We start from the raw sequence: 24,025 nt of genomic DNA on the forward strand, positions 1-24,025 counted from the left end.
TTTAATGTTACTGTGCTGGAAGGGATTTATAGTTGAATTCATGCTGGGCAAAGGTGTGTGGGTTAGTAAAGTTCCAACTGTGATGGAAGGAGCTATGGCATGAAGAGTAAATAGAGTTGCTGGGCAACAAGAGGCCCTTGTAAGGGATCAAAATGTCCTTTGTTCTTTCGTTTTAGCTGGAAGCAACAGCAGTTTATAGAAAGACAGCCAGAAAGAGAGAGAACAGCTCCCACAGCTTTGCTAAAAGCAGTGGCTTTAGAAAGCTAAAAAGGAAATATTTCTCGAACGAGAAAATGCTGGAAAATCTCAGCAGGTCTGGCAGCATCTGTAGGGAGAGAAAAGAGCTAACTTTTTGAGTCCGATTACTTTTTGTCAAAGCTAACAGACAGAGAAAATGGGAAATATTTATACTGTGGATTGGGAATGAAAGATGAGTCATCGCCACAGAAACCGGGTGCTAATGGCCACAGAAACAAAGGGGGAAGAGTGTTAATGGCAGTCCCCAGAGAGAACAAAAGATGTGAAAGATCAAACAGCAGAGAAACTAACATCAGAGGATGAACAGTAGATGTGGGGGGATGAGAAGGGGGAAGCAAAGAGGAGAAAGGTTAAGGAAAGGTGGATAAGATTGGGGGGGATTAAATATATATTAGGAAAGAAAGAAATGGTAAAAGACAGTTAAAATGAAATGGGATGAAAACAAATGGGTCAAGGTGGGGTAGAGCTGATCATCTGAAGTTGTTGAATGCGAGACCGGATGGCTGTAGCGTGCCTAACCGGAAGATGGGATGTTCTTCCTCCAGTTTGCATTGAGCTTCACTGGAACATAGCAGCAGGCCAAGAAGAGACATGTGGGCATGGGAGCAGGGTCTTTTGTTAAAATGGCAAGCAACAGGAAGGTCAGGGTCCTGAATGCACACAGGCCGAAGATGCTCAGCAAAGCGATCAACCAGTCTGCGTTTGGTCTCTCCAATATAGAGGAGACCACATTGGGAGCAACGAATGCTCCCATTTGAGAAATATTTCTCTCAACTTTACTGTAAGAAAAGCCATACAATGGAGTAATAGATATCTAAAGATAAGCTAGTTAAGAAAACTAGAAAAATGAAATGAAAATAATGAAAATATGTTTCCAGGTGGTCCCAACTTAAACAGAGGACTGTTCAGTAAAGGCAGAAAGAGCTTAGTGGAAGACTGAGATGCCAGAAAGACATCTGAAGTGATTTTTAGGTTTGTGAGATTGTACTATAGCCTGTGGAATGTGAATTGAAATATCTGTAGGAATTGGTGATTGGACCTCGTGTGCAAAAACAGTCAAGGCAACCAAATCCTCAGAGGGGTGGTGTAAAACCTGGAGTTGATTCGCTTGGTAGAAGTGGAGTGGAAGCTCTATTCAAAAGAGTCCTTTGGAAATTGGATTTGGAATGCAATCTGCTAATGGAAAACCTTATTAAGAGCGAAGGTTCTAAAACGTGTTCTAGGAGTGGAGTATGGAAAATGTCATGTGACAATCATCTGGGGAGATACCGAGGAAGAAATCCACAGACACTAACTTGGTCACAGGGCAGAGTGTGTATTTCAGCACAACCAATTGATGTGCCTCAAGGAAGGAATTTTGTGTGTCAATGAAACCATTATGGCTTCAAATGTCCTGTGTCATTCGTGCTTGTCTTAAAACCTATGAATAATTGTTAGCCGAAGAGGGGAGCAAAGGAGTGTTGTATTATAATCCATTTTTCCATGTTTAATGTTTAATATTTTTCTTGTTAAAAATCATTCACAGTCCTGTGACTCTCTTCCTCCACATTTGAAATAAAAAATAAAAGTTGCGGAGCGGGATTCTCCATCGGTGGGATCCTTCGCCAGCAGCGCACTTATGCCCAGGAATTTCCTGATGGCTTGGGGGTGGCCACAATAAGAAACCCCAGGATGAGGAATCTCACTGCCAGGGGTGGGGGGGGGCACACCGCGCCAGAAAACGGGTCTGGCGGGGCGGAGAATCCCACCTCTGATCTTTTGAGACAGGGTTCCATTCTGGGATCCTCCCGTCCAGTTGTATCATCAACTAGGATCGTAACAGTGGTGAATCCAAGGTGGCTTAACAGAGTTGCGATACAAACAGGCCATGGCCAAATTGAATATTCTACTCTTGTTCCTATGTTCTGATCTGTGTAATAATGAAATGAAATGAAAATCGCTTATTGTCACAAGTCGGCTTCAAATGAAGTTACTGTAAAAAGCCCCTAGTCACCACATTCCGGCGCCTGGTCGGGGCCTGTTCCTGTACGGGAAATGAACCGTGCTGCTGACCTGCCTTGGTCTGCTTTCAAAGCCAGCGATTTAGCCCTGTTCTAAATAATGGCAATAAACCTGCAAACACGACATTATCTGAGCTTGTTGTCAGCTGATCCAAGTCTTCTGATGAAATCCGAACCTTGTTTCATTTCACTTCTCACTCTATTCTATTTACTCCCCTCAGGCGAAAGAAGGAGACGTCATGATTATCAACCAAATTCTTGAAGATCCCTACTTGACATCCAAAAAATTTAGAGAGTGGAAGCGGCTAAATCATGAGTTTTTCTTGGACATTTGTGGGTATAGTGCTGTTATGAAGCCACAGAATGGTGCGTCTGAACTGGTATTACCAGCACCACTCTTGACACACACACACTCATTCATTGAAACTCATGTGTGAACCAATTTGTAATGAGCACACTGCCCAGCAGACAGCAGCATCCCGCCATGCTATCAAACCTTTACCATCCACATTGTATATTTGTACATAATATATTCAGCAGTATTCTTGTACATAAATTGGATAACAGAATTGTGTGACAGGATGCCTAATACGTGCATGAGATAACGTCTGTATTCTGTTTATTCCAAAACCTATTCTTTGTTTCTGTTGACCAACACAATATGCTTTCAACCTTGTATTTGAAAGGACAGGCAGTAGTGTTTATAAAAAAAATTAAGTACACACATACTGTATATGTTGCACTAAAAAAAGCTAAGCTTTTAGTCAACAACACCTATATGTTCCAACAGTTTTATATTGACAACTTAACTCACCCCGTCCAAATGAATAATACTGGTGACAAGTGGTTGATAATAATCTCTGGCGAACCAGAGAGGAATGTCTTAATCTACTCACAGTTTTAGGTGAACATTCATTTTTATGTAGGCTTTGAACATACAAATTGCTGAATGTATGTAAAGTATGTAAAGTTTTGCTAGTGTAACACTGAATGAACAAGAGTAATTTTTGATGTCCCTTTGAAAACAACCCAGCTTTTATTAAAATTATAGCTAAAAGCTGTATATGAAAATGACTAAAAATATACAAGTATTAATATTTATATATGACTCCCTGCTCACGATTTTTTATACGGTTGCTTGTTAAAAGAAATACGTTGACTCGAAACTGATGTACCAGGGGCCCAGAGGTTGGTGGATGATCTATTGACACATTCAAGGTGATTGACCCCCAACGTCATGTTCAAGTTTTGTATCAATATTAACTGTGTATGGTAAGCTGACAGAAATTGATCCTGGCTCCCAGGGTAATTATTCTAACTATATGCAAGTAGACAGAAGACTTGTTAGACCACACTGTACCTTTAACAAAAACACAATAGTAAGACTTATCTGAATACATTATTCTGTTGTCATTTATTGTCTTTATTGCTTGCACTTTACCTGCACTGTAGGCTGAGGGGATGGAGTGTACTGAAACTGTGATAATACTCATTTGGGTCACTTAATGTCAACTGACTTCCTTATCAGTGTTAAACGGCCTCATTGAGTCTTTTTAGCCATGCAGATTTGAGAATGTAAATTTAGTACATTTTTGATTTGAAATCAATAGAAAAACATGTCTCAGTTACCGACAGCGTTTAACTCACCTGATTTACTTTCTGTGACTACACGTAGTTTTTTCGCATCTGTAGGTTCCCATTGTACGTTTCTCATTGTGTGTATGCCTCATGGTACATTGCACAGGTGTACGAGTTGTAAATCGCACTGCAACAATAAAAAGGAAAATTCAACTTTTGTTTTGCAATGCTATGGTTAACTATTAACATGTGCTCTGTGCATCATTGGAAGCGATTATTCTTCATGATTTAAAGATAGTCTTTTTTGAACAAGTTGTAAGCCTGAGTTGTAAAACGTTCGACTTCATTAAATTAAATTCTCTGTGATACGGTATCATCTTTGACTATTTTGATCTCCATTCCCTGAAAGCGATGGTGTTCATTTTTTTTTGTCTGTCTTGTGCCGCAGCCAGTCAAACTCACAAGTTGGTCGCTTATTATAAACAAAACTCCTGGTTCACTGAAAGAGCTGTAATGGACGCACGCTGAAACATAATAATCCAATCTTTCCAAAACTAGGGGACTTGAAGATAAGCTGGTCTCAAATGAATCCACTAAAGGATTTGGGAGAAATATCGGGCGGGATTCTCCCAGCCCTGGCCGGGCCAGAGAATCCCCATGAACAGGCCATGCCGCCCCAATGCCGGCACGCAATTCTCCACAGAGTGGAGAATTGGCGCCGGCGCTGGTCGCGGGCCGCTCTAGGCAGCCCCCCTCCCCCGCGAATCTCCGGCCCGGATGGGCGAACGGCCGTGTTTCAAAAAAGTCCCACCGGCGCTGTTCTAACCTGCTCTGAGCCGGCGAGACCGATGTGGCCCGGGATCGGGGCCCACGGATCAGCGGGCCAGCCTATCTGGCTAGAGGTCTCCTTTCCTGGGCGCTGGCCCCTGTAGCCCTGCGCCATGTTGCGTCGGTGCCGGCGCGTTGAAGGAGGCCACTGCGCTTGCGCGGATCCTGCGGCGCACAGTTCGCACCGGGATCGGCAGCGGGAGCGGCACAAAATGCTCCAGCACCGCGCTGGCCCCCTGTCGGGGCCAGAATTAGTCGTGGCAGAGGCCAGTTCACGCCATCGTAAAACGTGACCGCGTTTACAACGGCGTGGATACATTGCCGCGGGATTAGAGAATCCTGCCCATCTTTTACCCAGAGTAGTGTAAATGTGGAATTAGATACCCATAGGGAGGAGATAACTAGCATAATGATCAGCATAAATGCATCTAAGGGGAAGTTAGATAACTAAATAAGAGCTAAAGGAATAAAAGGAAATGTTGATGGGATCAGATGAAGAAGGCTTTCCAGAGGCTTAAACAACAGCGTAGGACACTTGGCTCAAATGGCTCTGTTTTTGTTTTGTAAATTCTCACCAATTCATTAAATACATCCTGTGAGAACATTTTGAGGTACTCTATAATGCGATTCAGGTGAGATTGATTTCATTCAGTCCCCAATTTGTGTAGATTAGCTGTTCTTCCTGAACAACAGTTGGATCACTATGGGGGTGATTCTCCGAGCCCCACGCTGAGCCGGAGAATCGCCGCATCCGTGCCACGACGCCCCAACAGCGGCGCCCGATTCTCCAAAGTGCGGAGAATCGGCGCCATTTGCGCCGGCGCATCTGGCGCGGCGCCGGCCGCGAGCCGCTGGAAATGGTGGGCCGCCGATTCTCCCAGATGGCCCAAGAGGCTGCGCAGATACAACAGAGTCCCGCCGACGCTGTTCACCCCTGGTCGCTGCCGGCGGGAACTCTGCACGAATGGTCGGGGGCGGCCTGAGGGTGGCTCCGACCCCTAGGGGGGCCCCCAATGGAGTCTGGCCCTCAATCGGGGCCCACCGATCAGCAGGCCGGCCTCTCCCCCCTCCGGGCCTACTTTCTGGTGCGGCCGGCCCCTGAACTCCGTCGCCATGTTGTGTCGTGGCCGGTGCGCTAAAGAAGTCCCCCGCACATGCGCAGATTGGCACGGCCCAACTGCGCATGTGTGGCTTGGTACGGCGCCCATTTGGCACCGAGAAGGGAGGCTGGAGCGGCATGAACCGCTCCAGCACCGTGCTGGCCCCCTGTGGGGGCCAGAATTGGTCGTCCCCATGCCCGTTTCGAGCTGTTATGAAACGCGACGGCGTTCACGATGGTGCGAACACTTGGGCTCCATTTAGGAGAATCGCCCCCTGGATTTAGCCATAGCTCTCCTGGATAAGGGAGGCACGAGACTCGATGACTGCTGACTGCAATCCAGGAACTTGTGGTTGAAAGTGTGCATGTGGGAAGGTCAAACTCAACTGCCTCCAATGCTCCTCCTGGTTCAAACTTGTACACTAAAGCGCACACATGGAAAATGGGCAACTGGGAAGGTGCTGGATGGCTGCTGAAACCCCTTGTTTACACGGGAGACAAAACAGGAGAAACCTGTAGGACATTCAGGGATTGAACTGAATGTATAATCCCTTTAAATAGATTTTGTATGGAAACAATTTGCAACAAAATCTTCACAAAATTATTGGATTTTGTTTTGAGACAGACACATATTTGGCACATCCCTTATGTGTAAATCTTATTAGAATTCTTTATTCACGGAGTGTGGGGGGAGATAAATGGGCCCAATTACTCATTGAACGATATTGATGAAATGTAAAGAGAAATAAACTGAATATATTGCAGTTATCTCTATGATATTTAGTTTGGGTGATGCGCAGCAATTTTTCTCTCACAAAAGGTTTTAATAAAAATATCACTCCACAATGGATGACAATTCACTGCCTGTATTGAATGGAACTAGAGTTCAGTACGTGATAGACAAAAAGCAGATTATGGTCTGTTATTATGATTTGTACATCCAGCCTCATTAGGTCTTGGAAAAAGAAAGATACCTGGAGTGGGGGTTAAAATTAGTCTACGGACTTGTGGTGCACCGGAGGTCTGTTATGCACTGCACAAGTTTTATTTTTTATTGACTTGAATTTTTAATTTCAAACCAGGAAAAACAACTTTTTTTAAAAAAAGTATTTTATTGCAAACATATTCAACATAATACAACTGTAACATCCAACAAGAGTATACAGTGTGTACATTTTTTTTCCCCTCCCCACCCCGCGACAAACAGCTCCTTAAATATAGTCATGAACGACCTCCACTGTACCTCAAAGGCCTTCTCCGACTCCCTTAGGGAAAATTTGATTTTCTCCCACTTGAGAAACTCTTACAAGTCTCCCAACCATGCTGCAACACCTGGTGGCATGGCCAACCTCTGATTCAGTCCCCTCCCCTACCTCTCATGCACCCCTCCTTCCCCCCAGAATCTGTCATCATTGCCCTTCGGCTCCGCCTCCTCAACCCCACTCTGAATTGGGCCCACCCAAGATGGCACCCACCCTGTCCATGACCAAACTCGCCCCCCATAACTGCCATGTAGGAAAAGCAACACTTGAGAGAGAAATCTCATTTCCAAAGAAAGTTTGTGATGTGTTATGTACTCTGAGATCAGATAAGCTGCAACTGGATGCAGCTTTAACCAAAAGATACTGCAGACCTTGACGTTAGTTCAATCTGGTTTATTGAACCAGTAGCACAATTCTCTATGAGTTCGACTCTCTGCTAACCTAAGTGTGGTTACTCTGTCTGACTGAACCAGACTAGCTCTTAGCCATGTGCTGGAGGTGTGGTACTGTACATACACCCTGACTCACTCTGTAGATGTTCATCAGTGGAAAGAGGCGGATTGTGAGTGCCTCGTGCCTTTTATAGTGAGATACCACCCCTGAGTGTCCTGCCTGCTCATTGGTCATGTCCTGTTCTCTGTGTTCATTAGCTGCCTGTCTGTATATCATTATCTGCATGTCTGCATATTATGACAGTTTGCTCTATCACTCTCTAAACTTCAGTGGAAAGACTATCAAATGTACTGAAAAGTCAGCTGCCAGTTCACAAGGCACCTGTTTAGTGTTGCTAGCATCATTTCCACAGCCTCTTTCCATTTTATAAATTTTGAGCGTAGATTAAAAGTGTGAAATTATGGTATAGAGTTTTAACAATATATATTTTGTAGTGATGACTTCGATCTTCTGTCACAGAGGAATTTGGGTAATAACATGGTAACATTTTTATTTCCTCCCCAGATTGTGTTTTTGACATGATTCAGTAGTAATATTCAATGTGCACCTTAATTATAGTAGTTAGTGGCCATTTTACCTGAAATACTGCATTGCCTGGAGAGAGAAGGGAGAGGTTATGATCAGCCGAAGGTTTGCTTGAGAGGCTGGCAGGGGCATGGGATGGGAGGGGGTGTGGTGGAAGAAATCTCCTCCTCTGTTTGGCACACAAGCAGTACTGCAGAAAACACTGACATTTAAGAGCTGCTGCTCCTGCTTCCAATTCGTTGATGGACAGCTCAAGCCCTCAGAAAACCAGTTGGTTGCTGTAATTAGGCTCCCAACGGTCTCCAAACGATGCCTGCATTCCCATAAAAGAGTACATTTTTAAAAGATGTGCAGCGTAAAAGCCTGAATTTTGTTGTTATAATCAAGTGTGCAAATATGATGGGAAGTTGGGAAGATGTTCCACAATTTTTTATGTCTCCCCTGTCACTCAGTTGGTCGGTTTATTATCAACCCGCATTCCTTGTTGGTAAGCTGTGATGTTCAGTCTTTAGCACACAAAGATTTGCTTGAATTTGCCATTTTTCATTGCCGTCCTTAAATTTGAAACTCTAACCATTTGATTTTGAAATTTATATGGAATTTTTTCAGTGAGGAGTTTGGAAATGTTCTTGCCCTCAATGTGATTTGAAATTGACACCGTATCCCTTGGGGAAATCCAGGCAATGGAATCACTGTTTTGTAACTTCACAATCTACACAATGAATTTCATCTATTGGCATATAGCATGCCTTAACAGTGGCAGCATGCCAGTTGCTGGAATATCTAGAATTAACATGGAGATTACTTAGATTAGCATCACTGACTGTATGCATATTGAGCTATTTCTGAGGACACAATATAGTTTGATGGAGCCCGAAAGATCGTGTGGATGCAATTGACATGCTGTTTCCCTTGGAGACTACATTAAGAGCGGAGTCGGTGATATCTCTTTCAGGACTATTCCCTTTGTGCCTCACAGCTATTTAAAATGTGAGCACCGATTAATTTTTCAACTGCAGGCTGGCTTTTTCAAATTGTAAAGCGCGAGGAATTAAGGGCGGTATTCTCCCCCACCCCCACGCCAGGTGGGAGAATCGCCAGGGCACCATACAAATTGCGCCACGCTGCCCCGACCCCCGCACACGATTCTCCCACACCCCCCCCAAAACCAGCGGCGTGTGAATCGCCCGGGGCCGCTCGGAGAATTGCCGCAAACGGCGAGCAGCGATTCTTCGGCCAAGCGGCTGCTCCGACACGACAGGGTCCCGCCATCCACCCCTGGTCGCTGCCGGCGGGAATTCTGCGGGAACGCTCGGGGGTGGCCTACGAAGGGGTCTGGCCCGCGATCAGGGCCCACCAATTGGCGGGCCAGCCTCTCCCACCCCAGGCCTATATTCCGCCGCGGCCGGCCCCTGAACACCCACGCAATATTGCGTCGGGGCCGGCCCGCATTTGAAATTCCCCGCGCATGCGCAGGATGGCACGGCCCAACTGCGCAAGAGCAGGATTGAGGTGCCCCAACTGCGCATGCGCAGGTTGGCGCGCTGTCCATTTGGCGCCGCATAGGGACGCTGGAGTGGTGTGAACGGAGCGGCGAATCACCCCCTGAATGAGTTGACAGTTCCACAGACCTCACCCACGTTTTCTGCATATTCACGTCTACTCTTAATAACCCAAAGGGAATAGCTGAACCTCTCCAACAGGGTAGCTTGACCCCTTCAAAGATCTCCATTACCTTTTTCTTTAATTCGTAAAGCCCATAAATAGTGTTTCAGAAACGCGATGACCAAAATCGCTTCTGTTTTAAAAGTGTCTTCATGAACTTTCCTCATTCCACACCCTGGAAAAAAAAGTGGGTAGAGGAGCAGGACTTCTGGATTCCGGGCCCCAGTTTCAATTTGGCAAAGGAGTAGAAATTTCCAGCTTTGCGAAAATTCAGGCCATGTTGCTCCATTCACAATGACTCCCAGATCCCGTTGAGTATGATCCTTTGTGTTACCGTTTGCATCTAACCGCACTGCATTTGATTTGCCATAGATCTACATTTTGACTAGATCCTTGTTTATTTCCTCGGTTCCTTCATTAGACCTGCGTGACTCAAGCCTCCCAATAATCAAGTCACATTGTGGTTCTGAATGCAAATTATTTATGTGAATGAGAAGTAATCCTGTGTCCACACTGTAAATCCCCCCCCCCCCCCCCCTCCAGTCCAACATCATACCCCTAATTGGTGTCACAGGCACCTATAGCCTGTTCCTTATCTCTATACATGCTTCACGATGTTTAAACTAATATATTTTTTTTAAATTTAGATTATCCAATTATTTTTTCCAATTAAGGGGGCAATTTAGCTTGGCCAATCCACCTACTCTGCACATTTTTGGGTTGTGGGGGCGAAACCCACGCAGACACGGGGAGAATGTGCAAACTCCACACGGACAGTGACCCAGAGCCGGGATCGAACCTGGGACCTCAGCGCCGTGAGGCGGTTGTGCTAACCACTAGGCCACCGTGCTGCCCCTGTTTAAACTAATATAGCAATCTTTCCTGAAAGACTTTCTGGAGGTCCATGTACACTGTATCTACATTGTGCACTTCGGATGTAGCTCCCTCAAACAAGACAAGGAACTTGATCGGGCAATCTGAAACAATGGCCGGAATTCTCCGCTCATTGTGATTCAATTTTCCCGCCAGCAGTGCAGCCCTGTCAGCGGGTTTCACAGCAGTGTGGGGTGGTAACAATGGGCAATCTCATTGACAATCAGCGGGAAGACACATGGCCAAGAAACACGTGGCTGGCAGACCGGAGAATCTCACTCAATATTAATTGAAGTTTATGAGATTAAATTTGTATAGGTACCCTCAAATTTGTCTGTAATGATGGATTCCATTCATTTGTCAGATAGGAATCCAAGATTAATTGATTAATGTTGCCTGGATATGTTTTGTCATCTTTGCTGGAAATTGGTTCCAATCCATGTTCTGATCCATAATCTTCTGGTCCTCATCATGACCAGCAGGGCTTTGTGGAATGTAACCCTTGTCTCATTTCAATTCATTTAACAAGAGAATTATATCAATGCAAGGAGAAAATGCTTCCAAAAAGCTGCCATTTCCTTCTAAAGGCTGAAAAGAGTTTGTTTTGAAGCCTCATTTTGCTGATATTGGATTGTTTTTCTTCTTGCCATTACAATGCAATATAAATTTTAGCACATTGTCATTTCTGAGAAGACTTCCCATCAAGTTGTCTCACCAGTGTTTACAGTGTATAGAGAAGGAGAGCTGGATTCCTGCTGAGCACACTGTCGAAAAAGTTGGTTTCCAGTGTAAACTTCATGCACTGCTCTCTCTTGTTTTGTAAACTGATGAGTAAGGACAAGAAAGGTGAGGAGAGTTGACAGGATCGGGACAATGAACAACAACATTCAAAACTAGAGTAGATTGGCCAGACTTACTGCAGGAATATTAAATTACTTTTCTCACAGCAGGAGGCCATGAGGCTGTAATGTTGCATTTCTGAGTGAGTGCACAGGGCTACTTAAGAAATGGCAAATGTCTCTTTGTGTTAAGGGAATGTGCTTGAAGAACGTCTATCCTGGAAGTGAGCAAGTCATACGACATCTATTCACCTACCATCCTTATAATTTGGAAAGCAGCCAAATGCAATGACTAAATATACCCGAATAAACGATGATGCTCATCTGTTTAAAGTTTCCCCCTTGGAATCATTGTCTACCTTTTATATTATATCTGCACTGGGATATAAATTTTAAAAAGCACATTGGCTGTGATTGCAGTTTCATTACCATGGTGCATCACTGATGTCAGATATTTTAATTTGTTTCCTTGAAAAGTAGGATAAAAATGCGCTCTGAGAGAACTTGTGAGTGTAGATTTTACATTGAATTTGCTCTGGGTTTTACTCAGAAAATGCATCTTTCCTCTGATTTTGATTTGGGTTTCATTTCCAAAGAATGGTTAGAAGTAGTTCAGAATAAAACTGGAAATCGACATTCCACCAAATGATTGAAACATAATCTTTTTTTCATAGGCACAGGTTTCAAAAAGATCAATAAAACACAAAGCAAAACGATGCTGAATAGAATCAAGATTTTTTTTTGTCATGGTCAGCACCTGCAAGATAACGCTTTGGTCCTTGAATACGTTGCTAATTCTTCACCGAAAGACAATGCTCGCCTAATCTAAGTGACCATCGTTCCTCCCTGATCAATAACCATAATATTCAACACAGCATCCACTGGGAAGCAAATGAATCAACCCAATACATTCTCACACATGCACCACCTTTCAATTGCAGCTTATTTTCTCCCTTGTTCAAAACAACAGCATCTCGCCAAGCAAAAAGTCAGAATGTTTGGTAGATGTACACTTAAGAATCAATGATTACGCAATAAATCCTTATAAGTTGTTAGGAGACTGGTAGGATGTGTTTTATCATGGCTGCAACAATGATTAGTTAATCACCATAGTTTTTTTTAGTTTTTTTTTAAATTTAGAGTACCCAATTATTTTTTTCCAATTAAGGGGCACTTTAGCGTTGCCAATCCACCTAGCTTGCACATTTTTGCATTGAGGGGATGAAACCCATGCAAACGTGGGGAGAATGTGCAAACTCCACACGGACAGTGATCCAGAGCTGGGATCAAACCTGGGACCTCAGCAGTGCTAACCCACTGCGCTACTGTGCTGCCCTTTAATGGTAGCGTGTCAAAGTTTTGAAAAAGATATAGGGCGCGATTCTCCGACCCCCACGCCGGGTGGGAGAATCGCGGGAGTGCCGGGTGAATCACGCTACACCACCCTGGCATCCCCACACGATTCTCCCACCCCCCACTCCCAAAATGGCGTGTCGCGTTTTGCGACAGGCCACTCGGAAAATCGCTGCTCACCGTTTCTAACGGCGACCGGCGATTCTCCAGCCTGGATGGACCGAGCGGCCTGCCGAACCCGACCGGCTCACGCTGGCGCCAACCATACCTGGTCGCTGCCGGCGTGAACATCGCATGACCGCTGCATGTGGGGCCTGTGGAGGGCGGAGGGAGGATCGAGCACCACAGGCGTGCTCAGGAGGTGTCTGGCCCGCGATCGGTGCCCACCGATCATCGGGCCGGCATCTCTAAAAGACGCACTCTTTTCCCTCTGCTGCCGCGCAAGATCAAGCCGCCATGTCTTGCGGGGCAGCGGAGGGGAAGACGGCAACTGCGCATGCACCTAGGCGCCTCCGGCCGCGTCATTCCGGCCGCGTTGCTTTGACGCAAGTGTCAAGACCCGGCGCTCGAAATTCACGCACCGCCCGTCCTAGCCCCCCGGGGGGGGGGGAGAATAGGGGGCGAGGAGCGGCTGTTTGTCTCCGTTTGGGAGAATTTCGCCCATAGTACTTGGCTTTGGAAAAGTAAAGATTGCTTTTGCAGATTATGATGTTGTCATGTGCAAGTGTCTGTAATACAAACAGTACAAATTACTTTTCCACAGTGCAGTTACCATGATTGGAAGCTGCAGGGTGCGATTTCACCACCGCGTTGCGCCCTGCGCTGATCTGGGTGCGCCGGTTACGTCGGGGGAAAGGCCAAAATTGAGTTCTGTGCCGGGCGAGAATCAGTTTACCATCTAACCGGCCTGCTCCCGATGGCGAGGTCCAGATCTCGCCCAAATATGGCGACCATATCATTAACCCCAATGAGCATCAATTTCCATCTCGTTAGCGAGATTGAAGTCGAATGTTACGGGAATTGACTGGCTCCTGCGAGAAATAACTTGGGTGTCGTTTAGCACTCCTTTTTTAAAATGGGCAGCTGGCACAATGGCTGCAAGGGGATCTGAGGAGGTGAGTAACCGCTTCCATTTCCTCGTATGCAGCCCAAGGGCACTGGAGTGCCACCCCAGCACTCAGGAGAACAGGGCTGGGGGAGATTCCTCAGGGGGATTGGGCTCGGTCGGGAGGATGATGGTTTCCAGGTCGGAGGTCGCCCCTGGGCTGGGTTGTGGGGGGGAGGGGGGTGTTGCTGAAGGTCTTATCAACAATGAGGCCTTCAAGCCATCCTTCAATATTGTGGATACCCATAACAGCAGCTACAGCTGCTGCCTGTCTGTCCTACCAAACGCTGTCAGGTGTCAAGGATGTTCAACTGCACCTTGAGCGCCAGTGGAATATGTGGATGCCAGAATTTGGTTCCGGTGAGATTTGGCCATGTCGGAAGGACTGCACAGTGCGGCTCCTGGACAGGAAATGGCGCTGATACGTGGAACGAGTCACACATTGATGGACAGATCAGTTCTGCGACAAAGCTCTGGGCATGATAACAGATTCTCAGACATCCTCCATTTCTGATGACGAACCTGCGAGAGGTGACACCGTATGATTGGTTTTTTTTGTGTGTAAATGAGCTGATATAGCTTTCAACTGGTGCCAATTTGGAACGGTGATGATTCCTTGTTGTTTAATGGTTAATGTGATATGTCGAATATTGTTTGGCAGGCAAGGAACTCTGCATGATTCCCTTTGGGTGGAGAGGCAGTTTCTTGCGCTCGATCTTTTATTTTTCAGTTACGTATTTGATGCACTATCAATTGACCACAGAAGCGAGGTTGTAGTCCGAACTGAAGGCTTTAATTGACAAGATGTTTCCCCAGCAGCTCAGGTACAGAAAGGAAGCTGAGGGGAATACACGGGCTCTTATACCCCGCCTTACAGGGCAGAGCTACCTTTCAGCTCTAACCAATGGGTGACTAGTTACATACCATTGGGCTAATGAGCAGCGAGCCTTCTCCACCAATGGTGTTGTGGTGAATGTGATTCACACTGGATTATAACCTGTATATACATGTGTCTATATTGTAAGTGCAGTAGCACTATCTGACCTCCAGGGGGAGTAGCTCTGGGAATGCTTGAGAGTTGTACGGGGCTCCGCCCAGGACTCCTCCCCTGGGAGCTGCTGTATAAAGATCAGTGCCACAGGGTCAGCCGGTCAGTTCACCGAAAGTTCAACGGCTAACAGGCTGGCTCTGTTGTAAGTATATTAAAACCGCTATTCTAATCCTACAAGCACGTGTCCGTAGAATTGTTGGTTCCAACAATTTAATATACTTAGGAAACAGTCGAAGAAATCATGGAAGCAGCCCTCAAGCCCGGACGCCTAGAACTCGACCCACAGGATGCAGAGGCTAAGGAAATGTTTTCCCATTGGCTGAGATGTTTTAAAGCCTACCTGGCAGAAGCCAGCACCACTGGAACAACGGAGGAACAAAAACTCAGCCTACTGCACGCGAGGGTAAGCCACAGAATCTCTACACAGCTGAATCCGGCCAGTTCTTACACCACAGCGCTGGCGATATTGGACAAAATGTACGTTAGGCCCATTAACGAGGTTTATGCACGCCACATGTTTACAACTCGCCGACAAGGGCCTACAGAAACGCTTGCTGAATTTGTAAGGGAATTGAACAATCTTTCCAATGACTGTAATTATCAAGCCGTTACCGCGGCTGAACATAAGGAGCTTGCTGTGCGGGACATTTTCGTGGCAGGCCTTAGGTCTAACTATGTGCGCCAAAGACTGCTAGAAAAGGGGGCCCAGGACTTAGACACTATTTGGAGGCTGCTACCACTATGGAAGTTTCCTTCCGCAGCCTCACATCGTTTCCCGCGGACCCTGCGGCCCCATCGTGGACCCCCGACCAACAGTCCCCCCAGGCCTGTGTCGCACGGCCCCCCAGCTACCGCACTGCCAAAGCCAGTTACTCTGCTGCCCCAGCCAGCTACTCAGCTGCCCCAGCCTGCCATTTCTGTGGCCAAAGCCAGCACCCGCGGCAGCACTGCCCAGCCCGATCCACGACCTACAGCAGCTGCGGGAAGAAAGGCCACTATGCCAGAGTGTGCCTCGCGAAAAGGGCCCCAGTTCTTAACTCCCCTGCAGAGAGAACAAATCGCTCCCAACACCAGCGGTCCCATGGGGCCCGAAACGCTGCGGCCTACGCCCCGACTCCGCCCCCTCCCGCCACGTGTGATCCATGGGGGCCGCCATCTTCGCAAACCCCCACCATGCGGCCGGCCACATGCGACTCATGGGGGCCGCCATCTTCCTCGCCGCTCACCACGTGCGATCCACGGGCCCCATCTGCATCGGCATGCTCAGAAAGCTCATCTGAAGAATACGACTTCCCCGGGCACTCACCACACGGCCCGCAACTCAACGCGGTCACCTTGGATCAATCCCGCCCCAAGCACCTACGAAGTTCGATGGCGAAGGTCCAGATCAACGGGTACAGCACGCCATGCCTCTTTGACTGCGGGAGCACCGAGAGCTTTATACATCCAGAATTGGTAAGACGCTGTTCGCTTTCTATTTTTCCGGTGAGCAAAACTATCGCCCTCGCTTCGGGCTCCCACTCAGTCCAAATCCAAGGACGCACTGTCGCTACGCTCACAATTCGAGGCGTTAGTTATTCTAAATTTAAACTTTACGTCCTGCCCGACCTCCGCGCGCCACTCTTATTAGGCCTGGATTTCCAGTGCAAACTCAAGAGCCTCACCCTCAGCTTCGGCGGGCCCCTGCCCCCACTCACTATCGGCAACCTAGCCACGCTGCGCATCTCCCCACCTCCTCTCTTCGCCAATCTCACTCCAGATTGCAAGCCAGTAGCTACCCGCAGCAGGCGATACAGCCTACAAGATAGGGTCTTTATCTGTTCGGAGGTCCGACGGCTGCTCAGTGAGGTGATCATAGAGGCCAGTAATAGTCCCTGGAGAGCTCAGGTGGTGGTCGTCAAGACCGGGGAAACATTTTTCGCATGGTCGTCGACTACAGCCAGACCACAAATCGCTTTACGCTCCTAGACACGTATCCCCTCCCCAGAATTGCAGACATGGTTAATCAGATCGCCCAATATCGGCTATTTTCCACGGTGGATCTGAAGTCTGCATACCACCAGCTCCCAATCCGCCTGGAGGGCCGCCACTACACGGCATTCGAGGCCGATGGCCGCCTCTTCCGCTTCCTCCGTGTTGCCTTCGGCGTCACCAACGGGGTTTCGGTGTTCCAATGAGCAATGGACCGAATGGTAGACCAGTACGGGCTGCGGGCCACGTTTCCGTATCTGGACAATGTTACCATCTGCGGCCATGACCAGCAGGACCACGACGCTAACCTCCACCGTTTTCTCCAAACAGCACAGAAATTAAATCTCACTTATAACAAGGAGAAATGCGTTTTCCGCACAAACAGACTGGCCATCCTCGGCTATGTCGTGGAGAACGGAGTCCTGGGCCCAGACCTGGACCGCATGCTCCCCCTCCCTCATTGCCCCAAGGCCTTCAAACGGTGCTTGGGGTTCTTTTCATACTACGCCCAGTGGGTCCCTCAATATGCGGACAAAGCCCGCCCACTCTTTAAGGCCACACCATTTCCCCTGTCTGCTGAGGCGCGCCAGGCCTTCAGCTGCATCAAGGAGGACATCGCCAAGCCTGCCATGTGGGCAGTGGATGAATCCACTCCATTCCAGGTTGAGAGCGACGCCTCAGAGGTAGCTCTAGCAGCCACTTTAAATCAGGCAGGGAGGCCCGTTGCATTTTTCTCCCGTACCCTATCCACTTCAGAACTCCGACACTCCTCAGTCGAGAAGGAAGCGCAAGCCATCGTGGAGGCTGTTCGTCACTGGAGGCACTACCTCGCAGGTAGGAGGTTCAACCTCATCACCGAACAACAGTCGGTCGCCTTTATGTTTGACAACTCGCAAAGGGGCAAAATAAAAAATGATAAAATCCTTCGGTGGAGGATCGAACTCTCCACCTATAGTTACGATATTAAATATCGACCGGGGAAGCTCAACGAGCCCTCAGATGCCCTATCCCGCGGGACATGCGCCAGCGCGCAGATCAGCCGTCTGAAAGCCATCCACGTGGACGTCTGCCATCCAGGGGTCACCCGGCTCGCCCACTACATCAGAGCCCAAAACCTGCCTTTCTCCAACGAGGAGGTGAAAGCGGTCACCAGGGACTGCCCGATCTGTGCAGAGTGCAAACCGCACTTCTATAGACCAGACAGGGCCCACCTGGTCAAGGCTTCTAGGCCCTTTGAATGCCTTGCGATCGATTTCAAAGGGCCACTCCCTTCCACTAACAAGAACATCTATTTCCTCAACATCATCGACGAGTTCTCCCGATTCCCTTTTGCCATTCCATGCCCTGATATGACCTCCCAAACAGTCATTAGGGCCCTGCATAGTGTCTTCACCCTGTTCGGTTTCCCCAGGTACGTGCACAGCGACCGGGGTTCGTCCTTTATGAGCGACTAGCTGCGTCAGTACCTGCTCGACAAGGGCATCGCCTCGGGCAGGACTACCAGCTACAACCCCAGGGGGAACGGACAGGTGGAGAGGGAGAACGCGACGGTCTGGAAAACCGTCCTGCTGACCCTCCGGTCTAGAAAGCTCCAAGTCTCCCAATAGCAAGAAGTCCTCCCAGATGCGCTCCCGCTATCAGATCCCTCCTCTATGCAGCTACAAATCAAACCCCTCACGAGCGACTCTTCATTTTTCCTAGGGGCACTACCACGGGAGTCTCACTTCCGGCGTGGCTGAGGACACCAGGCCCGGTCCTCCTGAGGAAGCACGTCAGGGGGCACAAAACTGACCCCCTTGTTGAAAAGGTGCGCCTCCTCCATTCCAACCCCTTCGGGACCTGGCACCCGCTGGATCCAGCCTCTCCCTACCCCCACTGAGGAACCCCTTACCCCGTTCCCTATGCTGCCACCCCCTCGCGCCCCCGATCCCGCAAGCTCACCCCACCAGTTCCACGTGCCAGAACCAGCCGGCCCCCAGCGCCCCCAGTCTCCGGTTGAGCCAGAGGTGTATAATGTTCGGACGAGACCCGCCCCGGAGTCTGCCATCGTACCCCAGCTCTCAAAACCCACCCAGCCACCGCAAGAGGCTGCAACCCCGGTGCTCCGCAGATCGAAAAGAACAATTTATCCACCAGACAGACTAACTCTGTGAGCCACCACCCCCACTGGACTCGATTTTTTTCACAGGGGGTGAATGTGGTGAATGTGATTCACACCGGATTATAACCTGTATATACATGTGTCTATATTGTAAGTGCAGTAGCACTATCTGACCTCCAGGGGGAGTAGCTCTGGGAATGCTTGAGAGTTGTACGGGGCTTCTCCCTTAGCTCCGCCCAGGACTCCTCCCCTGGGAGCTGCTGTATAAAGATCAGTGCCACAGGGTCAGCCGGCCAGTTCACCGAAAGTTCAACGGCTAACAGGCTGGCTCTGTTGTAAGTATATTAAAACCGCTATTCTAATCCTACAAGCACGTGTCCGTAGAATTGTTGGTTTCAACAGGTATCTCGGCATTGCTAGTTACCGTAATACCTCTAGTTATACTACTACATTATTTATGTATCATTAAGGAACCTATTGAATCTCTTCACAGGGTGCTCACTAATTCATCCTTCCCGTCCTGGCTTTATAGGGTCAAAGGTCCTGGTGCTACATTTAATTAGCACCTAAACGCACATTCACTCAGTGCAGCTCAGGTGTGTTGGGAATATATTATCCATGGCACCGAGAAGAATCCTCTACTCTATTGTTCAGCAAGGCTTCGATGGAGAGACTCCTCCAGGGCATCTAGGACAGGCAAGAGGTTTTATCTCTTCATACTGGGAGCAGGAAGTCCAACGATGTGACCACACTAGCCTCGGAGGAGGTCGTCAGGAAGATCTGTGCCTTGGAACCCAAAAACATAAGATCATAAGAACTAACAGCAGGAGTAGACAATTCAACCCCTTGAGCCCGCACTACCATTTATAGCTGATCTCACTTCGGCCTCAAATCCACTTTCCTGCCCGTTCTCCATAATCCCATTACTTTTTTAAAAATAAATTTAGAGTACCCAATTATTTTTTTCTCCAATTAAGGAGCAGTTTTGCGTGGCCAATCCATCTAACCTGCACATCTTTGGATTGCAGGGGTGAAACCCATGCAGACATGGCAGAATGTGCAAACTCCACACGGACAGTGACCGAGGGCCGGGAATCAAACCCGGGTCTTCAGCGTCGCAGTCCCAGCGCTAACCACTGCGCAAAATGCCGCTCACTTTAACCCATTACTAATTAAAAATCTGTCAATCTGGGCCCGGTCTTGGCGAGGGTTTTCAATGAGGCAAGGGACAGAGGGACCCTGCCGCCGACGATGTCTCAAGCCACCATATCTCTGATATTAAAGCGGGGTAAAGACCCGGAGGTGTGCGGGTCCTACAGGCCAATCTCCCTGATTAATGTAGATGCCAAGCTCCTGGCAAAGGTACTGGCGGGTAGAATGGAGGACTGTGTACCGGAGGTGATTGGGGAGGATCAAACGGGGTTCGTGAAAGGTAGGCAGCTGGCGGCCAATCTGAGGAGATTGCTCAATGTGATAATGATGCCCCCGGCAGGTAGAGAGGTGGAGGTAGTGGTGGCTATGGACGCCGAGAAGGTCTTTGACCGGGTGGAGTGGGAATATCTATGGGAGGTGCTCGGACGGTTTGGGTTCGGGGAGGGATTGGTGGATTGGATCAAATTATTATATCAGGCCCCGAGGGCCAGCGTCAGGACCAACAGAGAAGTGTCGGAGTACTTTAGGTTGTACCGAGGGACCAGGCAGGGCTGCCCGCTCTCCCCGCTGCTGTTTGCGCTGGCCATAGAGCCGCTGGCGATTGCGCTGAGAGCCGCAGAGGGTTGGAAGGGGATGGTGAGGGGCGGGGTTGAACATAGGGTTTCTCTTTATGCAGACGACCTGCTCCTGTACGTGTCGGACCCAGTGGCCGGGATGGGAACTATACTGGGAATGCTGAGGGAGTTCGGCCAGTTCTCAGGATACAAATTAAATACGGTCAAGAGTGAAATGTTTGTGGTACAGGCAAGGGGCCAGGAGAACAGATTGAGAGGGCTACCGTTTAGGTTAGTTGAGGAAAATTTCCGGTATTTGGGAATCCAGGTGGCACGAGACTGGGGCAGGCTGCATAAGTTAAATTTGGCCAGGGTGGTGGAGCAAATGAAGGGAGAGTTTCGGAGATGGGATGCACTCCCGCTGTCGCTGGCAGGGAGGGTGCAGACTGTAAAGATGACAATCCTCCCTCGATTTTTGTTTATTTTTCAGTGCCTCCCGATCTTTATCCCACAGTCCTTCTTCAAAAGAGTTAACGGGCTGATCATGAGCTTTGTCTGGGCGGGAAAGTCTCCGCGGGTGAAGAAGGCAATGTTGGAGAGGAACCGTAGCGAGGGGGGGCTGGCGTTGCCGAGTCTGGTCAATTATTACTGGGCGGCCAACATCGCTATGATAAGGAAGTGGATGGTGGGTACGGGGTCTATTTGGGAGCGGGTGGAGACGGCTTCGTGCAGGGGCTCCAGTTTGGAAGCCCTGGTCACGGCTCCTCTACCGCTGCCGCCGGCCAAGTACACCACCAGCCCGGTAGTGGTGGCGACCCTGCGGATATGGGGCCAGTGGAGGAGGCATGTGGGGGAGATGGGGGCGTCTGTCTGGGCGCCAATCTGCGACAACCATCGGTTTGCCCCCGGCAGTATGGATGGGGGGTTCCGAGTATGGCGGCGAGCAGGGGCGGGAAGGGTGGGTGATATGTTCCTGGAAGGGAGCTTCGCGAGTTTGAGGAGCTTGGAGGAGAAATTTGGGTTGGTAAGGGGAAATGATTTTAGATACCTACAGCTGCGGGACTTTGTTCGTAGACAGGTCCCATCTTTCCCGCGCCTCCCGCCAATGGGGATCCTAGACAGAATAGTCTCTGGGAGGGACGAAGGGGAGGGTAGAGTCTCGGGTATTTATAAGGTGCTCATGAGGGAGGAAGGGTCCCAGACAGAGGAACTGAAACTTAAATGGGAGGAGGAGCTAGGCGGGGAAATGGAGGAAGGGCTGTGGGCAGAGGCCCTGAGTAGGGTAAACTCGACCGCGACATGTGCAAGGCTCGGGCTGATCCAATTTAAGGTCGTTCACCGGGCCCATATGACGGTGGCTCGGATGAGCAAATTTTTCAGGATAGAGGACAAATACGCTAGGTGCGCGGGAGGACCAGCGAACCATGTGCACATGTTTTGGGCATGCCCCGAGCTGAGGGGGTACTGGGAGGGATTTGCGGGGGTCATGTCCCAGGTGCTAAAAACAAGGGTGGTGATGAGTCCAGGGGTGGCAATTTTTGGGGTTTCGGAAGACCCGGGCGTTCAGGGGGAGAAAGCGGCCGATGTGCTGGCCTTTGCTTCCCTGATAGCCCGGCGACGAATATTATTGGCGTGGAGGGACTCAAAGCCCCCGAAGACTGAGTGGTGGCGTGCGGACATGTCACGTTTCCTGGGGATGGAAAAAATTAAGTTCGCCTTGAGGGGATCTGTGCAGGGGTTCACCCGGAGGTGGCAACCATTTATTGACTTCTTTGCGGGAGAGTGAGCGTCAGCAGGGGGGTGGGGGGAGGGGGGGGTAGAGTAGAGTAGGAGGGAAAATATGGCGGGTAGTACGGGTGGGAGGGGAGCGGGCTTGTGCAATACGGTACGATGGAAGTATTGAAAGTACGGGGATGTTTGCACATTTTTGCCTTTTTTTGCTTCCTTTCTGATGATGTCTGTAACTGTTTATAAAGCCAAAAACTACCTCAATAAAATTGTTTATTAAAAAAAAAATCTGTCAATCTATATCCCGGCATCCACCACACTCTGGGGTAGTGAATTTCACAGATTTACAACCCTTTGAGAGAAATAATTTTCCTCATCTCTATTTTAAATCTGCAACCCCTTATCCTAAAACTATGACCTCTTGTTCTAGGTTGACCCACAAGAGGAAGAATCCGGCCCACGTCTACCTTTTATCATCCTATATACCTCAATTAGATCTTCTTTCATTCTTCTAAATTCGAGACAGGTATGCACCTAAACTGCTCATTCTGGGCGAAATTCTCCCAAAACGGGAGAAATCGTAAAACTGCCGTAAAACCCGGGCGGGTTTTACGGCAGCGCGCCCCTTCCCGACGGGGGACCGATTCTGGTCCCCCGTCGGGGCTAGCAGCCCGACGTCGGAGGCTCCGACAAGTCGGGCTTAACGAAAATCGTTAAGCCCGCTTGCCGGAGTTAGCGCCGGCTGACGCGTCATATGACGTCAGCCGCGCATGCGCAGGTGGGAAGACTCCACCCGCGCATGCGCGGGTGACGTCATCGGTTTTTTTTCGCGAAACCCGCGCATGCGCGGGCCGGGTTGCCCCTCAGCCGCCCCGCGTATTGATACTGTGGGGCGGCGGAAGGACAAATAGTGCGCGGGCATCGGGCCCGCTGCCCGCGATCGGTGCCCACCGATCGCGGGCCCATGGCACCCTTGGCACGGCCGTGGTACTGCCGTGCCAATCGGTGCCATGGTTATTTTTTGCGAGTTTGTCACGACGTTTTTACGAACGGCAGGACCAGGTGTGTTTGCCGTTCGTAAAAAGGTCGTAAAGGGCTGGGACTTCGGCCCTTCTAACAGCTGAGAATCGCTGCCGGCCGTAAAAAAACGGCGGCAGCGATTCTTGTCGGGATTTCGGGGGGGGGGGGAGAATAGCGGGAGGGCGTCAAAAAAGTCGGGAAGGCCCTCCCCCTATTCTCCCACCCGTCGTGGGGGGGGAGAATTTTGCCCTCTATCTTTTGTAAGACATCCCGGGGGCGGGATTCTCCCCTACCCGGCGTGACGGAGGGTCCCGGAGTAGGGGAGTGGCGCCAACCACTCAGGGGTCACGCCTCCCCGAAGGTGGGGAATTCTCCCCACCTTTGGGGGCCAGCCCCGCGCCGGAGCGGTTGCCACCAGAAGACCGGCGCAAAAAACCGGCGCCCCCGGCAGCGGGGCTGGCTGAAAGGCTTTCGCCGGTCAACGCATGCGCCGGCAGTGACTGACGTCACTGCCGGCGCATGCGCGATGTGGGGTTCTCTTCCGCTTCCGCCATTGCGGAGGCCATGGCGGACGCGGAAGAAACTAGTGCAGCCAGGGCACTGGCCCGGA

At 49.3% G+C, this 24,025-nt stretch overlaps 1 protein-coding gene across 5 annotated transcripts in view; it reads left to right on the forward strand.

The window, feature by feature from the left end:
• The window catches only part of si:ch211-26b3.4 (connector enhancer of kinase suppressor of ras 2), an 824,630-nt gene extending 820,424 nt beyond the window's left edge, over positions 1 to 4,206 (forward strand). For 4 of the 5 annotated variants that reach the window (XM_038775303.1, XM_038775306.1, XM_038775305.1 and 1 more), the window contains one exon: positions 2,480 to 4,206. In XM_038775303.1, the coding sequence (XP_038631231.1) occupies positions 2,480 to 2,695 (216 nt within the window). In that variant the 3' untranslated portion in view covers positions 2,696 to 4,206. The remainder of the gene's footprint in view (positions 1 to 2,479) is intronic. The other variant, XR_005457712.1, reaches the window with a different exon arrangement.
• Positions 4,207 to 24,025: the final 19,819 nt, after the last annotated feature.

This window comes from Scyliorhinus canicula, chromosome 17 (genome assembly GCF_902713615.1).
Source record: "Scyliorhinus canicula chromosome 17, sScyCan1.1, whole genome shotgun sequence".
Taxonomy (NCBI): domain Eukaryota; kingdom Metazoa; phylum Chordata; class Chondrichthyes; order Carcharhiniformes; family Scyliorhinidae; genus Scyliorhinus; species Scyliorhinus canicula.